General features: G+C 36.9%; 1 protein-coding gene across 2 annotated transcripts; it reads right to left on the bottom strand.

Annotated features, from left to right (window-relative positions):
* Positions 1-3,226: 3,226 nt before the first annotated feature.
* Positions 3,227-20,729, bottom strand: LOC124174095 (testicular haploid expressed gene protein-like). Of its 2 annotated transcripts, XM_046553228.1 has the most exons (9): positions 20,266-20,729; positions 19,632-19,830; positions 17,686-17,789; positions 17,514-17,597; positions 13,704-13,856; positions 11,937-12,054; positions 11,584-11,688; positions 4,042-4,168; positions 3,227-3,508 (listed from the first exon to the last, which is right to left on the bottom strand). In XM_046553228.1, the coding sequence occupies exons 2-9, from the start codon at positions 19,731-19,733 to the stop codon at positions 3,345-3,347; spliced, it is 957 nt and encodes a 318-aa protein (XP_046409184.1). In that variant the 5' UTR covers positions 19,734-19,830; positions 20,266-20,729; the 3' UTR covers positions 3,227-3,344. The 2 variants fall into 2 exon arrangements, with proteins under 2 accessions (XP_046409184.1, XP_046409185.1); XM_046553229.1 differs by lacking the exon at positions 13,704-13,856 and having other exon boundaries at positions 20,266-20,727.
* Positions 20,730-21,142: the final 413 nt, after the last annotated feature.

Genomic DNA, 21,142 nt, shown 5'->3' with positions numbered 1-21,142 from the left:
TTTTGAGTACAAGTATGTTTGCAATAGTTTTCCATACCTTGATAAAGATGATATACGTCCTAATGATATTTCTCTGCCAGAGCATGTGGTAATGAAGCTGGCAGAGCTGTTTTGGAAAATGAAACGGAACATTACAACTTATACTTATTTCACATCCACCAAACTAGCCCAAAGGTAGGAGGAGACAGGCACAAGTCTTGTTGGGATAATGAACAGAATGAGATGAGAAATACCTGAAGTTGCCAAAAATTTGCCGTTTTAGTTTTATGACACCAAACTTCTTGAGAAGGATGATATGGCTTTGACAATATATCTGGGGAAAGTTAAAAAAATATACTGGTCCTGAGTACTCTAAACCCTTCAATTGATATTTTTCCAAGAGATACCTAATAAACTCCCAAAGTTAGTAAAGTTTTACAATGTGACAAAATCTGGCGTAGATGTGGTGGACTTTACAGCATAAAATACTCAAAAAGATCTGGCAGAGGGCATTAGCCATACCAATTTATTTTTAAATATATTATATCTATGCAGCATAAATGTGTGGATTCTCTATAAAGAAGTTACAAAAGAGAAAATTTCAAAAAAAATAACTTCCTAATAAAGTTTGCAGATGAGCTCAGATGTGAATTCACAATATTTTATCAAAGTACTCAGGTCCTAAATATGTAGTGATTCTGAAGACAATTTAGAGGTAAAGGAATCACAGAAACGCAGACAGTGTCATTTAAAAAAATGTAGCAATAAAGCAAAACAGCCTCGTAAGCGTAGCGAGAAGCCCATACATGGCAAATACAACAAAAATATTAATCCTACCCAGTGAGAAATGGGTGGTGGAATCCACGTGGAACCCACGTGGAATCCACGTTGAGTGGTGGATATTTGGTGGTGGTGGATATTGAGTGGTTGGACCCACGTGGAATCCACGTTGATTTCAAGTGGATTTGTGGTGATTATCATAAAATGTTAAACAGAATTTCTAATTTGTGGAACTTAACTCTCTGGTGACATTGTGTCATTTATCATCCTGAAACCACGCTAGTTATGTGAAAATGTATCGCACATTCTATTTTTATATAATTCGTGGAAAGGCAGCCATGAGAGCACATGAAAAATCGTAGACACATATATAGAAGGTTTAGATATAGAGTGGTTGAGGTTTTAATGGTTTAAGGACAGCACCTACTGCTGTTTTAATTTTTCCACCAAATTTCCACGTGGGTTCCACGTTGATTCCACGACCAAAAACACGTGGTATCCACGTTAATTCTCCACGTGGGTTCCACGTGGATTCCACCACCCATTTCTCACTGGGTAAATTTGTACGGTGTTCTATACAGTACAGTCTATAGCAACCCCATGTAAACCAATTATTCAATCAAAAACGAAGCCTTAGCAGAAACTTTGCAGCAGTCAAAATGACTGTGGTGGTGGTTGGAGGTAGCGGTATTGGTTTGGCAGTTCAAGTGCTAAATGCCACAATACAGTAAACCATTGAGTTCAAGCAGTTGAAGGACAAAAATATTGGTAATGTGTAATGTAAAAGCATGAAAATCAAAAGCTGATGAAAGGATACTAAATTGCAAGACCTATCTGGGCATTGTAGACCAGGGGCGCAGCTAGGAATTAAGGCTAGGGGGGGTTTCAGGTGCAACTAATATAAGGGTGGAAAGTGTATCAGCTTTGCTAGGGAGCTCTAAAAGTGAGAAGAGCCATAAATAGGCTATGCAGGGTGAACAAACCCTTTACAGATGAGCAGGGTTGAAAAGAAATAGGTCTGAAGCTGGAATCACCCTGCTACATAGCAGGGAAAGATCATAAATTCAAAATTAAGTAAAAAAAAACAGAAAACAGACAGTTTGAAAAAATCCTTCCTACATAGAGGAATAAAGGAGTGGAACAACCTACCTGAAGTTATTTTTAAGATCTTCCCTGCAAATGCGGAAACTGTTAGGAAGAAGTGTTCATCACTTATTGATCCGCTTAAACATAGTGGTTTAAAAGGAAAGTGTGAAATTGGGTTAATTGGGTCAGTGTTCATTTTTTAGTTGTATTTTTTTAGCATTAATGTATTTAATGGATTGTTTGAAATTGGTTTATTGGGACAATGTTAAATTGTTAGTGGTATGAGATTAGAATTATTGTATTATTTTTACCATGGGTGTCCATTCTGTTTCTAAACTTTGTATTAATTAGATAGAAACTTTGTATGTATACATTTGTTATTCATGTTCATCTAATGCTGCCACCAGGCAATAGTCTACTTGCAGCAATGTATAATAATAATATATAATAATAATTTTTGCCTGGGGGAGTGTTAAGACTTCTCTCGGGATCGAAGCCAGGACCGTTGTCATAAGCCAAGCTCTCTCCTTGCTAGAGTACCACGCTGCCCTATTTATGAAATAATACTGGGGAGTATGGGGGTATGGCATACCTGCCAGGGTAAGTGGGAGATACGAGGGTCCTACCCCAGAAAAAATAAAGATAAATGGTTCAAAATTGTGAGTTTTACGGCCTTCTGAGGGATATTTTATTAATACTTACACTATTCAAACTTTATACTTCACGACCCCTTATTATATATATATATATATATTTTTTTTATATCATGAGATGTGGGTCAAATGTAAATATTATTTTGACTCCCTTGGGGATTGTCCCGTGAACGCACGTGGATAAAATTCACTGCACTTTCGCGTCAGGCTACCTGTCCCACGAAAAACAACGTTTTTACCAGCACGGGCATATACACCTATTAGGGCTGGCAAGAACAAATTGTGAATATTTTTTTGCATCAAAATCCAATATATAATAATAATATATAAAATATAATGTCCGAAACGTAGGCAAAGTTTGAAAAAATAAATAATATTTACATTTGACCCACATCTCATGATATAAAAAAAATATATATATACTTACACTATTATACTTATACGTAACATCAATCCAATTAAATGAAATAGATTAAACTTAAAAAATTGTCTGAGCTCTGGGGGGGTTTCATCCCCCAAAACCCCCCCTCGCTGCACCACTTTTGCAGACATCGCAGTGCAAAATGAATTGCATTATGTAAAATAAAGATGCTCAAACTTCAAGTTTGACTGTATATATATGTTCCTTTCTACCTGAGGAACTTGGGTAATGACGTTTATAGATTCTTCAGTCCTGTCATAAGTTTGGTGAAAACAGTTTGAAAACAGTTTGAAATTATTAAAATGAGTTGATATTGCAAAGTTATATCTTTATTTTTGATAGAGCATTGTATTCCATTACAGTGTGAGAATACTTTTCTAGTTAAAATGATTTAGTCAGAGGTGAACTAGTGGGATATTTTCCTATTACTTCTTGCCCCGCTTTGGAGGTATAGCAAGTTCCTTCAGCCTGTTTGAGCACCTTGCTTTTAATGCCATTGGACTAACTTGGAATGGGTTCTCACGGAGCTCAGAGTCAGGTTCTTGGGCTTTCCTCTTGGGCTGGGCAAGAACTTTCAAACGCTCAGTAGCTGAAAGAATCAGATATCAATTTTATTAACAGTATGATAATTACACACCTATCAACCAAAGAATGATGAAGAAAAAATGGATCAACCAAGTAAGTACATAATGAGGAAGTACAAAGAAAAGTGTGAGAAAAGAGAAGTCTTCTAAAAACCTTAAGGAGAATATGGGACAACTTAGTTGGCCACATTATGAGACATGACGGTCTGATGAAAACAATAGTAGAAAGATAAGTGAAAGTTTCCTGAAAGAGTTTCATGGAATAGCTTATAAAGGATTTAACAGAAAAGAAATATGTCTCTGAGAAAAGGCAAGCGGATAGGGCAGAGGAATGGAGAGCCGTGTCAAACCAATCTTAGTGTTGTTGACAAATGATGACGATGGTAATTTATAACAATAATTTGAGCTTTATGGACAATGCATAAGAGAAACTATGCTGAAATATATAAGATTAAAATGGCAAAGAACAAAGCCAACTACATATACTTGTAAATACTGCATGAATTAGAGGAAGAAATTTAAGTATGAAGTCAAGTACCTTGAAAATTCTTTGCTGCCTCTGAGACTTGAGGATCAAAGTTGACATGGATATTTGGCCTCGTGATTGGTTTAGAAATTGCATTAAGCCTATCACTAGGCTTGTAGTTATTCATCGCTTCAGTAAACTGAAAAAATAATAGAATGCATGAAAATTAAATGTTTCCACAGAGTGCACATTTACCTAAATACATTATTTCTTACAAACCAAACAGCACTCTGACAATGATTGCAAGCACTGCAATTTGCAGGTTCCACCTGAAGGAGGGAGCTGAGGTAATTATTGGTTCCGAAATCTTATCAATTATCATGTTCATTACACAAATATAACCACAGCTGAGGTTTTATGACTTGTGGATTTTATTTTGCTCTACTTTAACCCTTGGGTGCATGCAGAGGTGGATGTTGGGGTAACAGGGGTCATGACCCCCCAAATTTTATCAAAAAATTTAAATTTTAATTAGTTTAAGGTCTGTTCATTTTATCTTTGCGGGTGAGCTGGTGTGGCTTAACCGAGTTGGGGTGAGAGGAGGGAAAGTTTATCTACTCGTGACTTTCCCTCTCCCAATCAGCAGACAGTAGGCGTGGCCTAGCACTTTGGAATTTCAGTCGCTCTCAGACCTCCGTCGCGTCAACTTCGTGAATCTGCTAGCTGTGTTGCCAAATCTCGCGCGTTCTCTTGCTGCTCTTCGATTCTTCCATTTAAATCCAACTTATAACTTACTGTTCCTTATTCTTCCACTTCAATCCTTTTCCATCGCCTTTCCAGAAAATTTTTATTCACCTTATGCATTCCCATCAGCACCGACTCCCTCCCTCCACCTATTCCCTCTCAGTACTTTTCCGATCCCTTTATTACCAAACCCTAACCCTTTTCCTCAACTCTGTATTTACTTTTGGGTATTAATACCTATATAGTTTTGTATACCTCTGATTTAAAAGAGTAACATCCGAGCGTGTTTATTGAGGGCTCCGAAAGTGACTCCGAAAATATGGACACTGACGGGAGGGAAGACGAGGAGGTTGATTTATTAGCCACACCACTCCAGCAATAAGTTACAAAATAAATTGTTTGATAAAATACCCGTCGTGCTACTTTTCTCCATTCTTTTTGCATCCTCATCCTCACGAATTCCCTTGCAATCCCCGTTTATCAGAATGTTACGCTTATATATGCCTTTCACCAGCGGTCTCGCATTTAGCGGACAATATCCTGGCTTCTGAGATGGGATTATCCCCAATCCCCTCTAAATAAGTAGCTATACATTGTATGCATTGTTTCGCCGCCGGGCCCAAAATATCTGTGGCCACGTATGAGTCACACCTTTTCAGTGGGACACAAGGGCGCCTGTGTACATTTGGCAACGTTAAGGTCGCTCCTGCTCTCTCTCTTTCGGTACTACCCCTTGCCCTTCAGCGAGGCCCCTCCCCCTTCAGCGAGGCCCTACGATAGTGTCCGGGATCTCACTAAAGCTGACCCACAGAGATAAAATGAACAGATAATAATAGTTTTTTATCCTTAAATGCATAAAATTGTCATTAAATCTGTTGTTAAAAATAAAAATTAAATTTCAGGCAATAAAATTCATAAAAATTCATTCCTCCCGGATAGCAGTTACTGGAACTTGATACATAGAGAGGTTCTTCAGGACTGATGATCAAATCTTTCATTAGATTTGTTTACTGGAGTTAGCTACCCCCATTCACTCTTAACGTACTAATAGTAAGATATTTGAAATGATTGCTTCAACCAAATTCACGGCAGACAGGCAAATTCACAGATGAGATGCCATTTTGTAAACCATGGCTGCGGTGCAATTTATTTCTTTTAGCATATTCCAAGTTCATTAACATGTTGCATACGAATGGCGAGAATTCTCGTCATTTCTTCCCCGAGCATTCCGGATGGAAGACATGCATGTTTAAACCAAAGTTCACCCAAATTGGCACATATTTTCAATCTCAAATCCTCTACCTAGGTGCATCGTCCCCGATTATTTAAATACCCCAAGTCCCAGTACGCAACGTGTTAAAAGAATGATGTACGAAGATGAATTTGTGCACTCAATCAACCCCGGATTTAGGGAGGAGGGGTGATGACACCCCCCCAAATTTTATCAAATGTTTTACATTTTTATAAGTTTAATAGTTTTTGTATCCTTAAATAATAATATAATTTTTTTAAATATAATTATTCAGTTTCATTAGTGATGTATGTGTATTTATGACTGAAATCACTTTTGTGTATGTTTAGTTTGTTTTCTTTTCTTGAGTTCATTTGTTGTTTGTTTTATTTGCCTTTGAGCATGTTTGTTTTTATTTTGATTTCTTTTTGCTGATTTGATGGTGGTGGTGACTATGGTGATGAGATATAAATAAGTGATTGTTAGTCAGAAAGCCATCTTGAAGTGAAGGTATATTAAGAAAAGATTAAAATACAGTGTGTCAAGTGGTATTTTCCTTGTGTTAAATCGCTTTGATACGTTATTAGTTTATAAGAATTAAAATGAAATTTTTGGCTTCAATATGCATAAAAAATGGATATTTGAAAAAATATCAAATGGTTCTGAGTTTCTTTTTCACCATGCTGTTCTATGATATGTCTTCTGAAAAAGTTGATTTCATATGAATAAAAACCTTCATTATTCAGAATGCTCAGGGATATTTTGAGATTGTTCACAGATGTTTGTTCTGTGTTATTAAGGAAACTCAAAATGTGCCGTAATATAGTTCACTTACACATATAAATGCTGTGTTGCAAATGTTTGTCATACAAATACTAAAAGGGACTATTGACTGCTTTTACTTATTGGCATTGCACTTTATTCTGAGATATTGTGCCCCCTCAACAATGGCCTAACATTGAGGGCAAATCCAATCCTATCACACAACTCTGAGGCTAGCATAGTTGTTGACATATCCTCAAACTGATAGAGGAAAAGCATAATATACATTTAACTACTAGAAAAACTGCATTTGGGGAAAGTAGTGCAATTGTTAGTACATGTATGGTATATTCTCTATATGGTACATCCTCAGTCCTAATTTATTCCAAGTAGCTACTAGAAAGGCTAAAACTTTGGGGAAGTTGGTTTGTCCATATAGATGCAAATACAACTCAAACATTTCAACTAATTTGTGGAAGAAATTCCTGCTAAGGCTTCCGTGGTGAAGTTCATGATGAGTGTAGTTTCCCGGGTACTCGAGCCATGTTTGTCTGTTGCAAGTGATGACAGTTTTGAAAGCCATTCTACTTTTGACTTCAGATTGAAGGTGAGAAGCTCATCATTTTAAGACATAACGTTGTGCCTGGGCCAAAAGACCATTTCCCATGTGAGCTATACGAAGACGTTTATCAAGGACAATGGTCCAATGGCAAATCATGTGTGGGAGAAACATACCAAGGAATGGCCACGAGGATCAACGAGCATGAAAGGGCCATGAAACAGTTACAATTAAGCTTGTCAGGCATTGCAGAGCATGCATTAAGTGAGGTAGGTCATACCATTGATTATGAAAGGGCTAGGATATTGGTAAAGGAGAGCCACTTCTTTCCAACACTGATTAGAGAAGACTTGGAAATCCACTAGCTAGAAAACTTCAACAGAGGCCACGGCTACTCCTTTGGTAACATATGGAAGAAAGTGCTTGCCAATCATCATTCAATGGAACGACGGGAAACACTTTGTATATAAGGCAGCAAAATAACGAGCTGCTCACCTTCGACTTGAAGACAAAAGCAGGATGGCTTTTGAAACTGTGATAACTCACAACAGACAAACCAAGCTGGGGTACCAAGAAAACTGGACTCCTCATAATTTACAGAAGGTAAGAAAAGTGAATAATCAAGCTATGTGCAATCAGATGAAACAATGAGTAGGTACATTCAAGGGTGGTGAGCACTTAAGAGTGCTACTACAGCAGTTAGGAAAATACTTCTTGAATGTGACACATAGCAACTCAGTGTGAGCATTAATTAGGTAAGGCCTGTTTACACATTAATGTGTACAAGTTAATGTCTGACTGGATGAAAGAATTTTTGGACCGGAACTGATCCAACAATGTTACAAAAAAAAAGGAATGATTATTTTGTGAGTTATAATGTTGTGAATTTTGGGTTGAGCATTTCGATGCCTAAGTTTATCTTCATAATGGGTTGAAATGGCAGGAAAATTTTGTCCACGGACAAGGTGTCCTATGTGGAATATGTATTTCAACTCAGCAGTGAAATTCACATGGAATGTCAGAATGTCAAGAGAAAAAAATTATCCTGGACTAGTAGTCAAATCACTGGAATGGGAATCAAGGAATATGGATAGCATAGTGGTCTGCACAGTAGCCATGAATTCCAAAGGACTCAGGAATAAATTGTTATGGTTTGATTCAGCATTTAGGGCAATTTTTCCCATAGCAATTCATGAGAAGTGTCATGCACCAGGGATGCTGCAGCAAAGAATTAAGGTTAGGGGGGGCTCAACTAATACTGGGGGGTCAGTGGGGTACGTAATACCAGCCAGGGTAAGCCGGGGGGGTAAGCCGGGCCCTCCCCCAGAAAATGCTTTGAATAAATGGTTTAAAATGGTCAGTTTTATGGCTTTCTGAGGGATATTTTATTAATGCTTTCACCATTCTATAAGTAATATAAATCCATTAAGTAAAATGGATTAAACCTAAAAATTTCTCTAAGCTCTGGGGGTGGGGGGGATTTATCTCCCAAAATCCCCCCCCCCCCTTGCTGTACCATGGCAATACATTTTGTCATGATATCCTACATTTAATCCCTGTGTGTCTTCTTTTTGATGAGAGGTTATCTGGTTGCCCTAGGATTCCATGATATTTTGTACACATTTAAATATGCAAAAAATAATACACATGACAATGTATCACCACACGCCCATGGCTATAACCTCGGGCATGACTCAAACTAATCCTGGCTACGATGCTTAATTTTTTCTTCATTTCCCTTGACCAAGTAATGTATTAATTTCGATGTGTTTAAATGTTGTTATAAGCAAAGTCATGGGAATTTAATGTGTTGCCAGGCTTTAATGAAAAATGCTTTTTTCCTTCAAATATGGTGCTTTTGAAAGTTTTCATCTGCTGATTTTTATTGAGATGGATGTAAGCATGCTAGAGTAGTGGGTGTTTGACTAAACTAAATCCTGTCATCCTACGTACCTGCAAGCACATTCTTGAACACCTAAACAACTTCAATGCAATGTACTCCATTAACCCTTAGACTGAGGGAACGATTTTTAAACATGTTGTACACTGACTGAGAGTATGAGGGTTCTGGGCGAACCCTTCGAGGGACAACACACTGGGGCCGGGAACCAAGCCCATGGCTTATACGCCCGGTCACCCGGGGAGGGGCTGGAGAGGAAGGGAAAAGGAAAGAGGTGCCACCGCGATGGAAGCCCGTCGATGCCTCTGGGAAAGGAAAGGTTTGGAAGGGACGGGACGAGGGAAAAATCACCCCAAGGCTATAGAAGCAAAGAGAGCCCTACTAATCAGCGAAACCAGGCATTGTGCCAGCGATTTTGAAGGATTTTCCAGGAAAGGAAAAAAGAGGAAGAAAAATCCATCGATCAAATCGCTAGATGTTGTACACTGACTATGAAAACGAAACCCTTGGGTCGGGTTCGCTGGATACACTCCTGAGGCGAGGACTATAAGCGGTCAGCTTTTCTCCTCGCCGCCAGAAGGGGAAGGACAGAAAGGAACAGGGAAAGGAGGCGCCGCCGCGATAGGAGCCCGACGACGCCTCCAAGGAAAGGACGGGGAAGGAAGGACGGGACGAGGAATCCTGCACCGTCACAAAGGCGGGCAGGTCCTACTATTAGCGAAACCAAGCAATACGCAATTAATATACTACCAATTTTAGTAGATTTTTCTATGAGGAAGAAAAATCTATCGATCAAATCGGTAGATTGTTGTACACTGACTGTGGGAAAAATGTTTTTAAGCACTTGTACATGTTAAAATATTTCTTGGAGTGTAGGTCAACGTATGTTATGCAAAAAAAGTTATAGCCAACATTTCTTTTTATTCAAAACCATCATCAGGGCTGTGAAAGAAAAAAAAAACATATGAACAATATATTTGTATTTTATATTGTTCTTCTGTTTTTTCTTTCATAGCTCTGATGATGGTTTTAAATAAACAGAAACGTTGGCTTTAACTTTTTTTGCATAACATACGTTGACCTACACTCCAAGAAATATTTTACCATGTATTAAGCGAGGTCAAGATAAGGAGAAAAAAAATAATTATTTAAACATTTGACCACTGCTGGAATACAAAGGGCAGTTTCCAAAATTTTTTATTGCTACCAACATGGAGCCCAAGTGCACTTTCCCTCACTGTAGGGATCCCTAATTTGGCACAACTCTCCCCAACCATCCCTCACGGCAGGGAGTGCCTCCCTGCATTTCCTATCGTACTGCCCATTCCCTATTGTTTCCCTCTGGCTCCACACTATCCAAGCTGTTAATATGACTAAGGGAAGTGCCCAAATGTAGGCCTATTCATTAGTAAGAAAGAAAGAAGGGTTGCCCAGGATTACAATGACTCACTCCTTGCAAGACACTAGGCCAGGCTAGAGAGAAAAATATTTCTTGGTTCTCTCCTGCAAAGGCATGTTAACAAATTCATGAACTCCCTCCTGTATTTAAAGGGTTAAAATGTACAAGAAATTAAAGACATGCCGTAGATATCTATATATTTTGTGCTAAGTGGCATGGGCATACCCAGGATCAAAACTAGGATTGGGGGGAAGGGGGGGGGGAACTAGCTGTGGTCGTTCAAATTGTAACTTTTTTGCACAGAAAAGGTTAATGCAACCAAAATTTTAAGGAAATTATGAAAGTAATTTATTAGTTTTTATAATGATTTGCTTGAAAAAATAATAATTTTTATTTTAGATCCATGTCTTCTACTAATATCATTTTTCTTAAAAAAGAAAATTTGTTCATAACTTTTGTTTTGAACTAAATTTGTTCTTGCTTCTAGGGGGGGGGGGGGGAGCTGCCCCCCGCGGAATAAGCTCATGCTATGTGGGTTGTGCTGGGTTTGCTCGTGGTAGATTGTCAAAAAAAGAGGCAATCGGCAAACAATCTAGTCCCCATCAGTATGCACGGAAAAATATTTCTTGGTTCTCTACTGCAGGGCTGGTGGCTAAAATCATGTACTCGCACAGATAAAGGGTTAAAACAGGGTGAATGTTCTTTTCCATTACATATCGGAAACATCAGATGGATGATCAAGATACTTAAGATACATTAATAAATATTGCACGGAAATCACATGAGTATATTGTTAGCATCCCAGAATCACCTATCAGCTTTGCTACTGATGACATGGTTGTGATATGCAAAATACGCTAATTGACCACTTCATTTTAAGCCAGTGAATGCCAAACAATGTTAAACCACAAGTTGTGACTATAGATTGGTGAATTTCTAATGTTTGGTATTGAAGCAGAAATTAAGAAATGCTTATTCTAATTTAACATAGTTTTATTAAAAATATTGATAAGGCCTACCTTCCATTCCTTTGCCCTGTGTCTTTCCAAATCCCTTTCTGCAGGCTGACTCAGAGATTTAATTCGTTTGATCAACTTGCCTAAAGGAACTTTTCTTCCCCTTCTCTGAAAAATTAAAATCCAATTATTTGTTTAATTGTATGTACTAATTAAATAAATTAATATGTATTTTGAAAAACAAGATGTATTTATCAGTGGCAGATCCAGGATAAGGACAAGTGGGGTCCAGGTAACCTCCCACCAGTAGCAGAGGTGTAAAATAAATTAGGTAACATTTTATCTAGTGTAAATTCGATACCCAAGCTCCTATCTGGATCCGCCACTGGTATTTTTTGTCAGCTAACATGAATTACCGGTACTGCTGGAGGTGGATGATACACAGGACGAGAAAGCATTTCAATTCTTTCCTGATGATCCATCTGAATGCCATCCTTAGAGCTGCAGCTCACAAGGGCAGAGCTTGAAGTTCCTCTGAAAAAAAGAAGAAAAAAATGGTGAGAATACTTATTGCGGGACAACTCTGACTTGCTAATCGGGATGCTAGAGTTTCTCATGGAGCATCATGCTAAACCTGACTTCAGAAAAAAATTGTTTCTTGAGTTCTAATTTAATAGTACATTTTACATGCTTTGCCAAGAGAAAAAAATCTCCTGTACCAGGAATTGAACCATGGACATTTGGCTTTTTAGCTTGTACATTTATTTCTGCAGAATATATTTTTACATAAAATATAAACCACATCATATAAAATTAATCCTTCAACAGCTAGCATGCCCCTTTCGACACAGTTGCAACTGTCTAAAAAAATGGATGCAGAATATGGGAAAAATTTTGCAGAATGTCTTAATTTATCCTCTCTATAATTTTTAGTAATGCAGGTACTTACTGCATTTTTTATGTGTGTCCATAGACAGCTAATTAATTCCTATGCATATTATCATGGTGCAATGCATTGTCATTCATTCGATCCCTTGACAGAAAAAGAGGGATCTTTGGTGAAATGTCTTTGAGAAGAGAACATAATTTCCTACTTGTAATCAATAGTTTAAAATGAATTATGGGCTGCTTATCATTATTCTGAAAACTCTCATTATATTTTTCTCTATTTGGTCTTTTTTGGAATTCATCAAAAGGACCATTTGAACACCATTTTATTAAATTGTTATTGATAATTATGACACTCATTATTATTCCATATGAAATTTAGTTCTATAGGAGTAATAACAACTTGATAATTTTCCTCACAAAGTTTATTTTTCTCAATCGGTTATGACACTCACCTACGCTTTTGAGTTGCATCAGTTACAATGCAACTCAAAGGATGATAACAAAGTAAGTGTCAAAAACTGTTTCCTAGTTATAATTAATTGTTGAGTGTTATTACTGAAATCATCATGATGCAATTCCACCCCATTCCATTCCAATGAGCTAGTAGTGATTTGAATCACTACCAAAAATTACCACCGAATAACTCAAACAAAATCACTAACAAATCATAAATCCTAATATATCCCCAGCAGTAGGTACTAATTGGTTAGGTATCCAAGAATTTTAGTTGGAGTGCAAAGGGATGAACTGCCAAATTTATGTTTCTTCGAATCCTTTTTGCGATGAAGTCAGAAACTTAGGATTAATCATTGATCAAAATCTCTCCTTGGCATCACATGAAAATAAAATCACTAAATCTGTAAATCAATCACTTTATCCCCATTAAAATTTGAATATATCATCCCTAAATCTCTTAAAGCGCAATTAGTAATAATAATAAAAGTAAAATTTTGTGGAAAAAAAAGAAATCTTTCTTTTTTAACAAAATTTCCACGTATACTTGTTAATCAAGTTTGCCATTTCACTAATAGTGTATATTTAATATATATTGTAAACGCATATTTACTGTTTTAAATATGTTTGCATTGACACAATCAAGGGGTTATGTGAAAAAGGGGACTTAGTAATACATATTAGTATCAGTCTTGCCCAAATAAAGGCATCTATTAATGTTATTATTATCATTTTTTTAATTTATTGACCTTGGCACATTGTGATTGGGGAAGTGGTATTCATAATAGAACTGTCTTATATTTGCACAAAGTAAGGAAAATAAATAAAAGCTCACGTACTGATAAAAATCAGCTCTATGCGTTTCTACAATGCGGTATTTGTCCCGAATCTTCCTCGCGACCTCTCTTCCTTCCTTCAAATTTTCTTCAATATACTGTCTTTGGTCATCAGTCATAAGATGGCCGTAATCCCGCAGACAACATTCAATTAACCTGAGTGTTTTTAAGGAAAACATCTTGGTTAATGTTTACTCAAAGGTTTTTATATCTATATTTAGTAGAGAAAGAAATACAGAGGGTTGAAACGGTCAACAGGATCTATTTGATCTCCATTTTTTGATACACAGACCATTGGCGTACCCAGCGAGGGGCAGGAGGGGGAAGCTGCCCCCCGTTAGAAGCAAAAATCGCAATTGTTTTTAAGGAAAGTAATATTTCTTCAAGAAAATAATTTTAAAAACTAATAAAGAGCTGTTACAGTTTCCTTAAAATGTTGGTTTCATTCACCTTTTCCATGCTTAAATCTTGCCTATAACTTGAACAACCATGTCTTGTCCCCCCTAGTTTTGATCCTGGCTTTGCCCTTAATACAGACTGTCCCACAGGTCGTGTGTCATTTTTAACCTCTAATTTTATTAACTTTGCCTATAGTAATATTCATGAAACTTGGCATACTTAAGGTAAAAAGTTTTTCTGAGTGCAAGCAAAATTTTACAATTTTGACCTCTTGACCTCACAATGTGGGTCCAAACCAAAATTTTGAATTTGTCTTATGGGGTTTCCATGTTAAAAAAATCGAGATAGAAAAAAGTCTGAATTTCATTGACCAAGATGTCAATTCTCAGGTTTTCAGACATGAGTAAACCAAAAATAGCAATTATATTAACGAAAATTCAACCGTTGACCCAGAAAGGTCACATTCAAGGTCATAGGGATGGCAGAAAGAATGGTATGCCAACAAAGGTGTTGGTCCATAGGTTTTAAAGGGTGCCCAAGTCATTGGTATTCAGTGGCGCCAACTCCATAGGGCCTAAGGGGGCCTGAGCCCTCTCAAAAACTCGTTATGGGTGTGAGGAAAAAATGTGTCAGGCTTGTCAAATTTCCCTGGAGTGTCCAGATATTGAGATTTGAGTAATCAGGGTTCTAATGTTGATCATATGACTCTTCCAAAATGCTTAAAAAACTTAAAACTCACTACTCATAAAATTTCCCGGGTCAAGATACCCGGTTTGGGCCCCCCCAAGTATTTACAAATATTGTGTGTATGCTGCATTGTTACATTATTGTATGTATTATATCAAAATGACTTACAAATATTTTTTCTATGTCAGCATCCCTGTTGGTATTGTCCAAATACCTGTCTTATCCAGTAAATGACCTCCAAGGCTAATACAGAGGTCAAATCATAGAGTTAAACATCGGGCCATCATGACAACCAAGGTGCGGAACCGTAAGTTTTAAAGGGTGCCCAAGGCAGTTTTGCAGTTCATGGATCCTTGTTATTGATTATTTGACCTCCGATGGTCATAATGGGTGTCCAACAATCTCATCAAAGCAGAGACATACCCAACCAATTCACAAGTTTAAATGTGAAGTGAAGTCCATGATGAACCATATAGCCATAATTTAAGAACTAGATATAATTAAATAGTATTTGAAATGTAATAATATTCCTTAAAAGCCTTCGCAGTATTTGCACATCTCACTAAAAATGGGTCGGTTAAGTTGGTATCTTTAAGTAATCCTTTCCTTTTTTTACACCAGTGTAGAGAACAAGTCAATTTTCCGTTCTGCTTATGTTTAAAATTGGAATTTTACAACATACTTAATTTCATCTTCACCTAAAATTTCAGTTAGAAGATTGTTAAACTGATGCAGGAATCATGCCATCATAGCCATTATTCTATGAAAATAAATTAAGCTGCTCTCACAGCTAGCTATCTTGCTCACAGGCCTTTCTTAAAACATTATTCAGTGTAATAAGAGGCTTTAATGCCACTAGCAAGAGATAGTGGCTTTATAAAAATGTTCTAGTAAATCTTCCTGGGCTACCATTCCACTACTCGAACTTGCAGTGCAGGATTTATATATAAGCTACAAAAGCAATAGCTTAGAGGCTATTGCTATGAGAGAGTCTCATCTCAACAGTCAAGACGAAATTTTCATTTCACAGAACGGTCAGGACAGGACTCTCAGCAAGGTGAGGGTCGGGAGCTAGTAGTTTTCACGTGACTCGAGAAACATCACCCCTTCAAGACTTCTCATCACCCATTATGAATATAAGATGGAATTTCTAACAAGGATAGTCATCAGCCGACAATACAGTTTACTATAGTAACCTTATTGATGACATTAACAGATTTATTCACTAAATAAAAATATTTCATTTATTGAATTATCCTCATCCAATTTTTTATGCATGAGTTTGATGCTATTAAACTAACAACACCATCTTTCTATTTCAAAAAAATCACCATACTTTGACCAAAAATATCGCTAGACCCCTATGGAGATATATCAGAATAGTTTTTTGTCCAACTGTAGGATTCAGGTCAAGTTTTGCTTAACTGGGCTTTCCCCCATTATGACATAAAGTATACATTTTTAGGTTTTCTCCTTAAAAGAACCTTATGACAGCAAGTTTATTGGGATTTTAGGGACACATACATACCAGATTTCATCTCAAGGTAGTGAAGTAGGGAATGGTTGGTTTAGTATTTTGGTTCTCCATTCCACTAGTTCTTAAGCTCAAAACTCAAAGCCAAAAGGTATTGATATCAAATTAAATAGTGTTTTTAATGAACTGATTCAACAATTAATACGATTAAACTGAATATTGGATGAAAATTAGGCGTTTTATTCCAAAATACATTTTAGGGGTCAAATGACCCCTAGCCGTCCTTCTAGGTAGCGCAAAACTCCCGTCCTCCTAGTGTTAAAAGAACCTTATGACAGTAAGTTTATTGGGATTTTAGGGACAAATGCATAGTCAGATTTCATCTCAAGACAGTGAAGTAGTGAATGGTTGGTTTAGTATTTTGGTTCTCCATTCCACTAGTTCTTAAGCTCAAAACTCAAAGCCAAAAGGTATTGGTATCAAATTAATTTAAACAGAGAGACGTTATGGAATAAATCACTTTTAAGATAATTTGATGCATTATTTTAGCAAATTTTCATGGTGAAATCACAAAAATGATCAATATATATATTTTGAAAATGAAGTTATAAAAATGAAACACATGATAAAGAATCACACCTACAACTAGAATAGAATGCCAGGAAGCAAACCAGAATCAGAAGTGACAAAAGAAAGGACTTGACCATTTCTAAAAAAAAGTGTAAGAAAACCATAATTATAAACACACCAAATCATCATGATGAAAGACCCTTTCCAGGTTCTTCTTTATTTTTACATCATAAAAAACACAAGGAATTCTGAATTTATTACACAAATGCCAAGTGTATCTGGAAATAATGCCATAAAAATATGTCATGTCATTAATAAGGTTTTTAAGTGGAACCAGCAAAGGGTCTTTCAATCCTGATGGAATAATTCCATCACACCTCACCCAAAGCAATTAGTTTTACACCAAATCCATTTTGGAGTAGATTGCTAATCAGCAAATTTTAAAATGCTGATGAAAACATAAATATTTCCTATTTCTTACAAAGTGCACATGTTGCATTACAACCTATATAAATTGAAAATAATTACCTAAATTCAATCAAAAAAGGCACCAATAATATCATTGGGTAATTTATCAGATTTATCTGTTATGCATACCTCAGTTTACAGTTAGCATAATGCTGACTGAATTCTCACTAGACATTAGGTAAGTTTCCTCAAGAAGGAAATATTTTTTTACATACCTTGGAGCTGGTATGGAAAGTTCTTTCAAGCGTTCTGTTATCTGGTACCTTAGAGCTGCAGGCTCCACTGATGGTGCACCATCCCTAAAATCAAATTGTAAGAAAATAGTAAAAAAGCATATTGAAAATAAAATTGAAGGCCATTTTATCTCATCACTCCACAGATACCTACCATGAGTGCATACTTGTTGGTAGACTCCTAGGATGTGCAAGTTGTTTGATGCGTTTGGTTGCCTTTGCTCTAAGTGCTGCCCTAGGAACATGTCCCAGTTTGACCTGAAGTGAAAGAAGATATCACTCCCTTGTAAGAGTAATGTGGGTAGCAAGGGTGGATCCAGGATTTTTTTGTGGGGGGGGGGGGGGCATAATGATCTGACAGGCAAACGGCTTTCTCATATTTCAGATTTAAAACAACATACAACAATCACTGTACTGTCTTTATTTTAATATGAAAGTTATTCATATGGAAATATCAATAAGGTACACATATAATATGTAACGGCAGTTTTGGAGCCCCTTTCCAATTTTGGGTGATTCTTTTTTTTTCGAGTGCTGGCGAGCAAATGACCAATGACTGGCAAATATATCTTCTTGACTTGGGCTCAAGGTTTACGTTGAGGCTCAGTAATACACAAAACAAGATGAACATCATGATAAACGTAATAAAAATCTAGTCTATTTTTTGTATACATATCCTATATTTTTATATACAAATCCTATATTTTAATATACATATCCTATCACATATACATATCCTCACAATCGCATGCAGAAAGTTTTTGATTAAGTGCTATACTCCCATACTGGAAATATTGAAACCGTGAATATTAAAAATTAAATGTTGCGCCTGGAGGAAGCAATCCGCATCGCCCTTCTTCTCATCACTAGGCTAACTTACCACAGCTTCAGTCGGCTTCGATTGCCAGTCCATGCTCATCGTTATGGTTGGAAGCAGCTCTTTCATTATTAAATCAACTAAATTTAATAACTAGACCGTTTGAATTAAGTTAAAAAGAACGTTAGATCGTAAATTTCACTTTTAGAGTCCGTATTTCGAGTCAATTCAGGCAACTCAGGTCCAAAATGAACAATCAAGCTCAAGGTTGTTACGAGTGCAGCGATGGGAAGACTCTTTCCTTGAAAGATTGTGTCTATATAAAGTCTAATTATTGGTGAATGCGCTTTTCTACTGGTAGCGAGTGGCAGGGGCGCAGCTAAGAATTAAGGCTGGGGGGGGTTTTAGGCGCAACTTGTGCTTACGGGTGTGGGGGTATTGCATACCCACCAGGGTAAGCAGGAGTTGCGGGGGCCCTCCTCCAGAAAATTTATAAGAATAATGGTTCAATATGGCGAGTTTTACGGCTCTCTGAAGGATATTTGATTAATCCTAACACTATTCTATAAGTAATACTGATCCAAATAAGTAAAATGGATTGAACTTAAAAAATTTCTGAGCTCCGGGGGGGTACTATTTTTACAGCACAAAAGACATTTATGGCTCTACAAAGGTTCATCGCTGGATATTCCGCGGCTCTTAACCACAATTTGGAATATTGACATTGGAATTTTCCGGCGTTAGCGTCGGGATTGCGGTACTATGCGTAAGATGATTTTATCTTGCGGCATTATTTCCTCGACGAACCTTCATAAGTCACAAGATATCCGAGCTGGAGAAAATTGAAGTATAATTGAAATAGTTTCAGCACTCGGGATATTCAGATTATCCTGGTTTGATCCTGGTAAAAAAAATATTTTCCCGGGATAAAATTTACTTTTCGGTATACATTTTGAGTGATTCCGCCTCGGAAGATAACTTCGAGGGAGATGCAATAATTAAATTAATACAATATTACCATAATATGGGACATTGTACCATTCTATAGACAATTTGCGGCGGTCGAAGTCCCACTTCGTTCCCCCCCTATTGGATTTTCATTGGCAGCGCATATTGCTTACAAAGCTGGCGATGAAATTAAGAAACCAAATAAAGCATTAAAGAACCAATTGGTACTTTAAAGTTCCTTAACTTCTCGTCTGTAGACATTGGCCATCGTCAGACACACTCATATGTTTCTCTTACCAATACTGCTCATGCGCTTCACTTAGAAATGTTCTTACCTTCGGTTCAGAATACAATCGCCTAGGATTGGGAGCGGCAAGATAGTCGGTGTAAGTCTTGAAGACTCGTTTTTTTTGGCTCTTCTTCGCAGTATTCTTCATCTTGCCACTCGTCTTCCGTATCGGATTCAACTCTCCTTGGGGTGGACGACATATCTACTTAGAATTTTGTTGCAAAGGGAGCAAAAAGTAGATATTTCTGCGAAACAATGGTAGAAAGTTGAATAAATAAAATATCATGACTCATCAATCTCATTTAAAGAAGTCCTTAGGTACTAAATAAACTCGGGCGTTGATTATGTGCGCTAAAATTACTTATTGAATTTTATTTAACAAGTAAACCCAATAACCTGAGTCAAGCGGTTATATTGAAGTTAAATATCGTAGACATATTACACAATAACGTTAGTGAAGGGGTCGAAAGGGGCTAATTTTAATATAAGTATCGTTGATAGATAACTCATTAGCATTGACGAAGGGGCCCATAAAATTTGCAAGTTTCCGTTAGCGGCAAAAACGAGAACTACACGATAGATTATTACTACGTGTGGTAAAATGCAACAAAAGTTTGTGATCATGGAAAGAAATTACTAATTTCTTTATTTAAAAAAAATAACTGCATAAGATAACTTACGTGGTGCGTGGTACCGTTCAGTTCCGGGCAGAATTTGGATGACAATGGCCGTTGCTATCGTCACCCAACAATGCGACTAATTTCATTCGAGTCCAATTTGAGGCGCTGAACGTAAAAATATGAGCTTCCAAAAGGCCTTGATGTTAACATGCACATAAAATATTCTATATTTATCACGGAAAATAATTAAATTGAAAAATATATAACAATTAACCAATTACACCCGAGAGCAAAACGCCACTTATAATTACATAATCTAAATGTCATTTTAAATGCTCGTAGAGACCCAAGAGTTAATATGCCGTAAAAATAAGTTTCCTATTTTATAGGAGCTGTACCCAAAAGCACATTTCTCAGAGATTCACAAAAAAATTTTGACTTTGGATCAAATAAAATGCTTACTGGGCGCATTCATGCGTTTAATACGAAGTGAAATTCATTCAAAAAGGAAAAGTTACAAATTTAATGGCAGCGGATGCCCACGCTTCATGTGGAGTAGGAACATTATTGAAGTATAATTAAATAAAATGCACCTATATCCATTTCAGACTCGCCGAATGGTTTTCACGCCGGAGTAAAGCCAACGCGAACTTCTCGTTTCGAGATAAATCCAATGGCCAAAAAATTAATCTGCTGAAATTGCTTTCTTGTACAATTTATTTCAAATAACGTACTAAGTACATCCATTTGGAGAGTGTGTGAATTTAGAGGGTTAATTCTAGCGCGAGTTCATGGAAGAATCACCAAAAATACCACACTCACTGCTTCGACCCGGGATTTAGCTCCAGAGGACTACATGGATCCATGGAGATATAAAGTAAAGTAAAGTATAGAATATAAAAACAAGTATCGCCACACTCGTGGAAAAAATCATGTC

The sequence above is a fragment of the Ischnura elegans genome, chromosome 2 (assembly GCF_921293095.1).
Source record: "Ischnura elegans chromosome 2, ioIscEleg1.1, whole genome shotgun sequence".
Classification (NCBI taxonomy): domain Eukaryota; kingdom Metazoa; phylum Arthropoda; class Insecta; order Odonata; family Coenagrionidae; genus Ischnura; species Ischnura elegans.
Note: the sequence above shows the minus strand (reverse complement) of the source record. Positions and strands in the feature narration are given on the sequence as shown.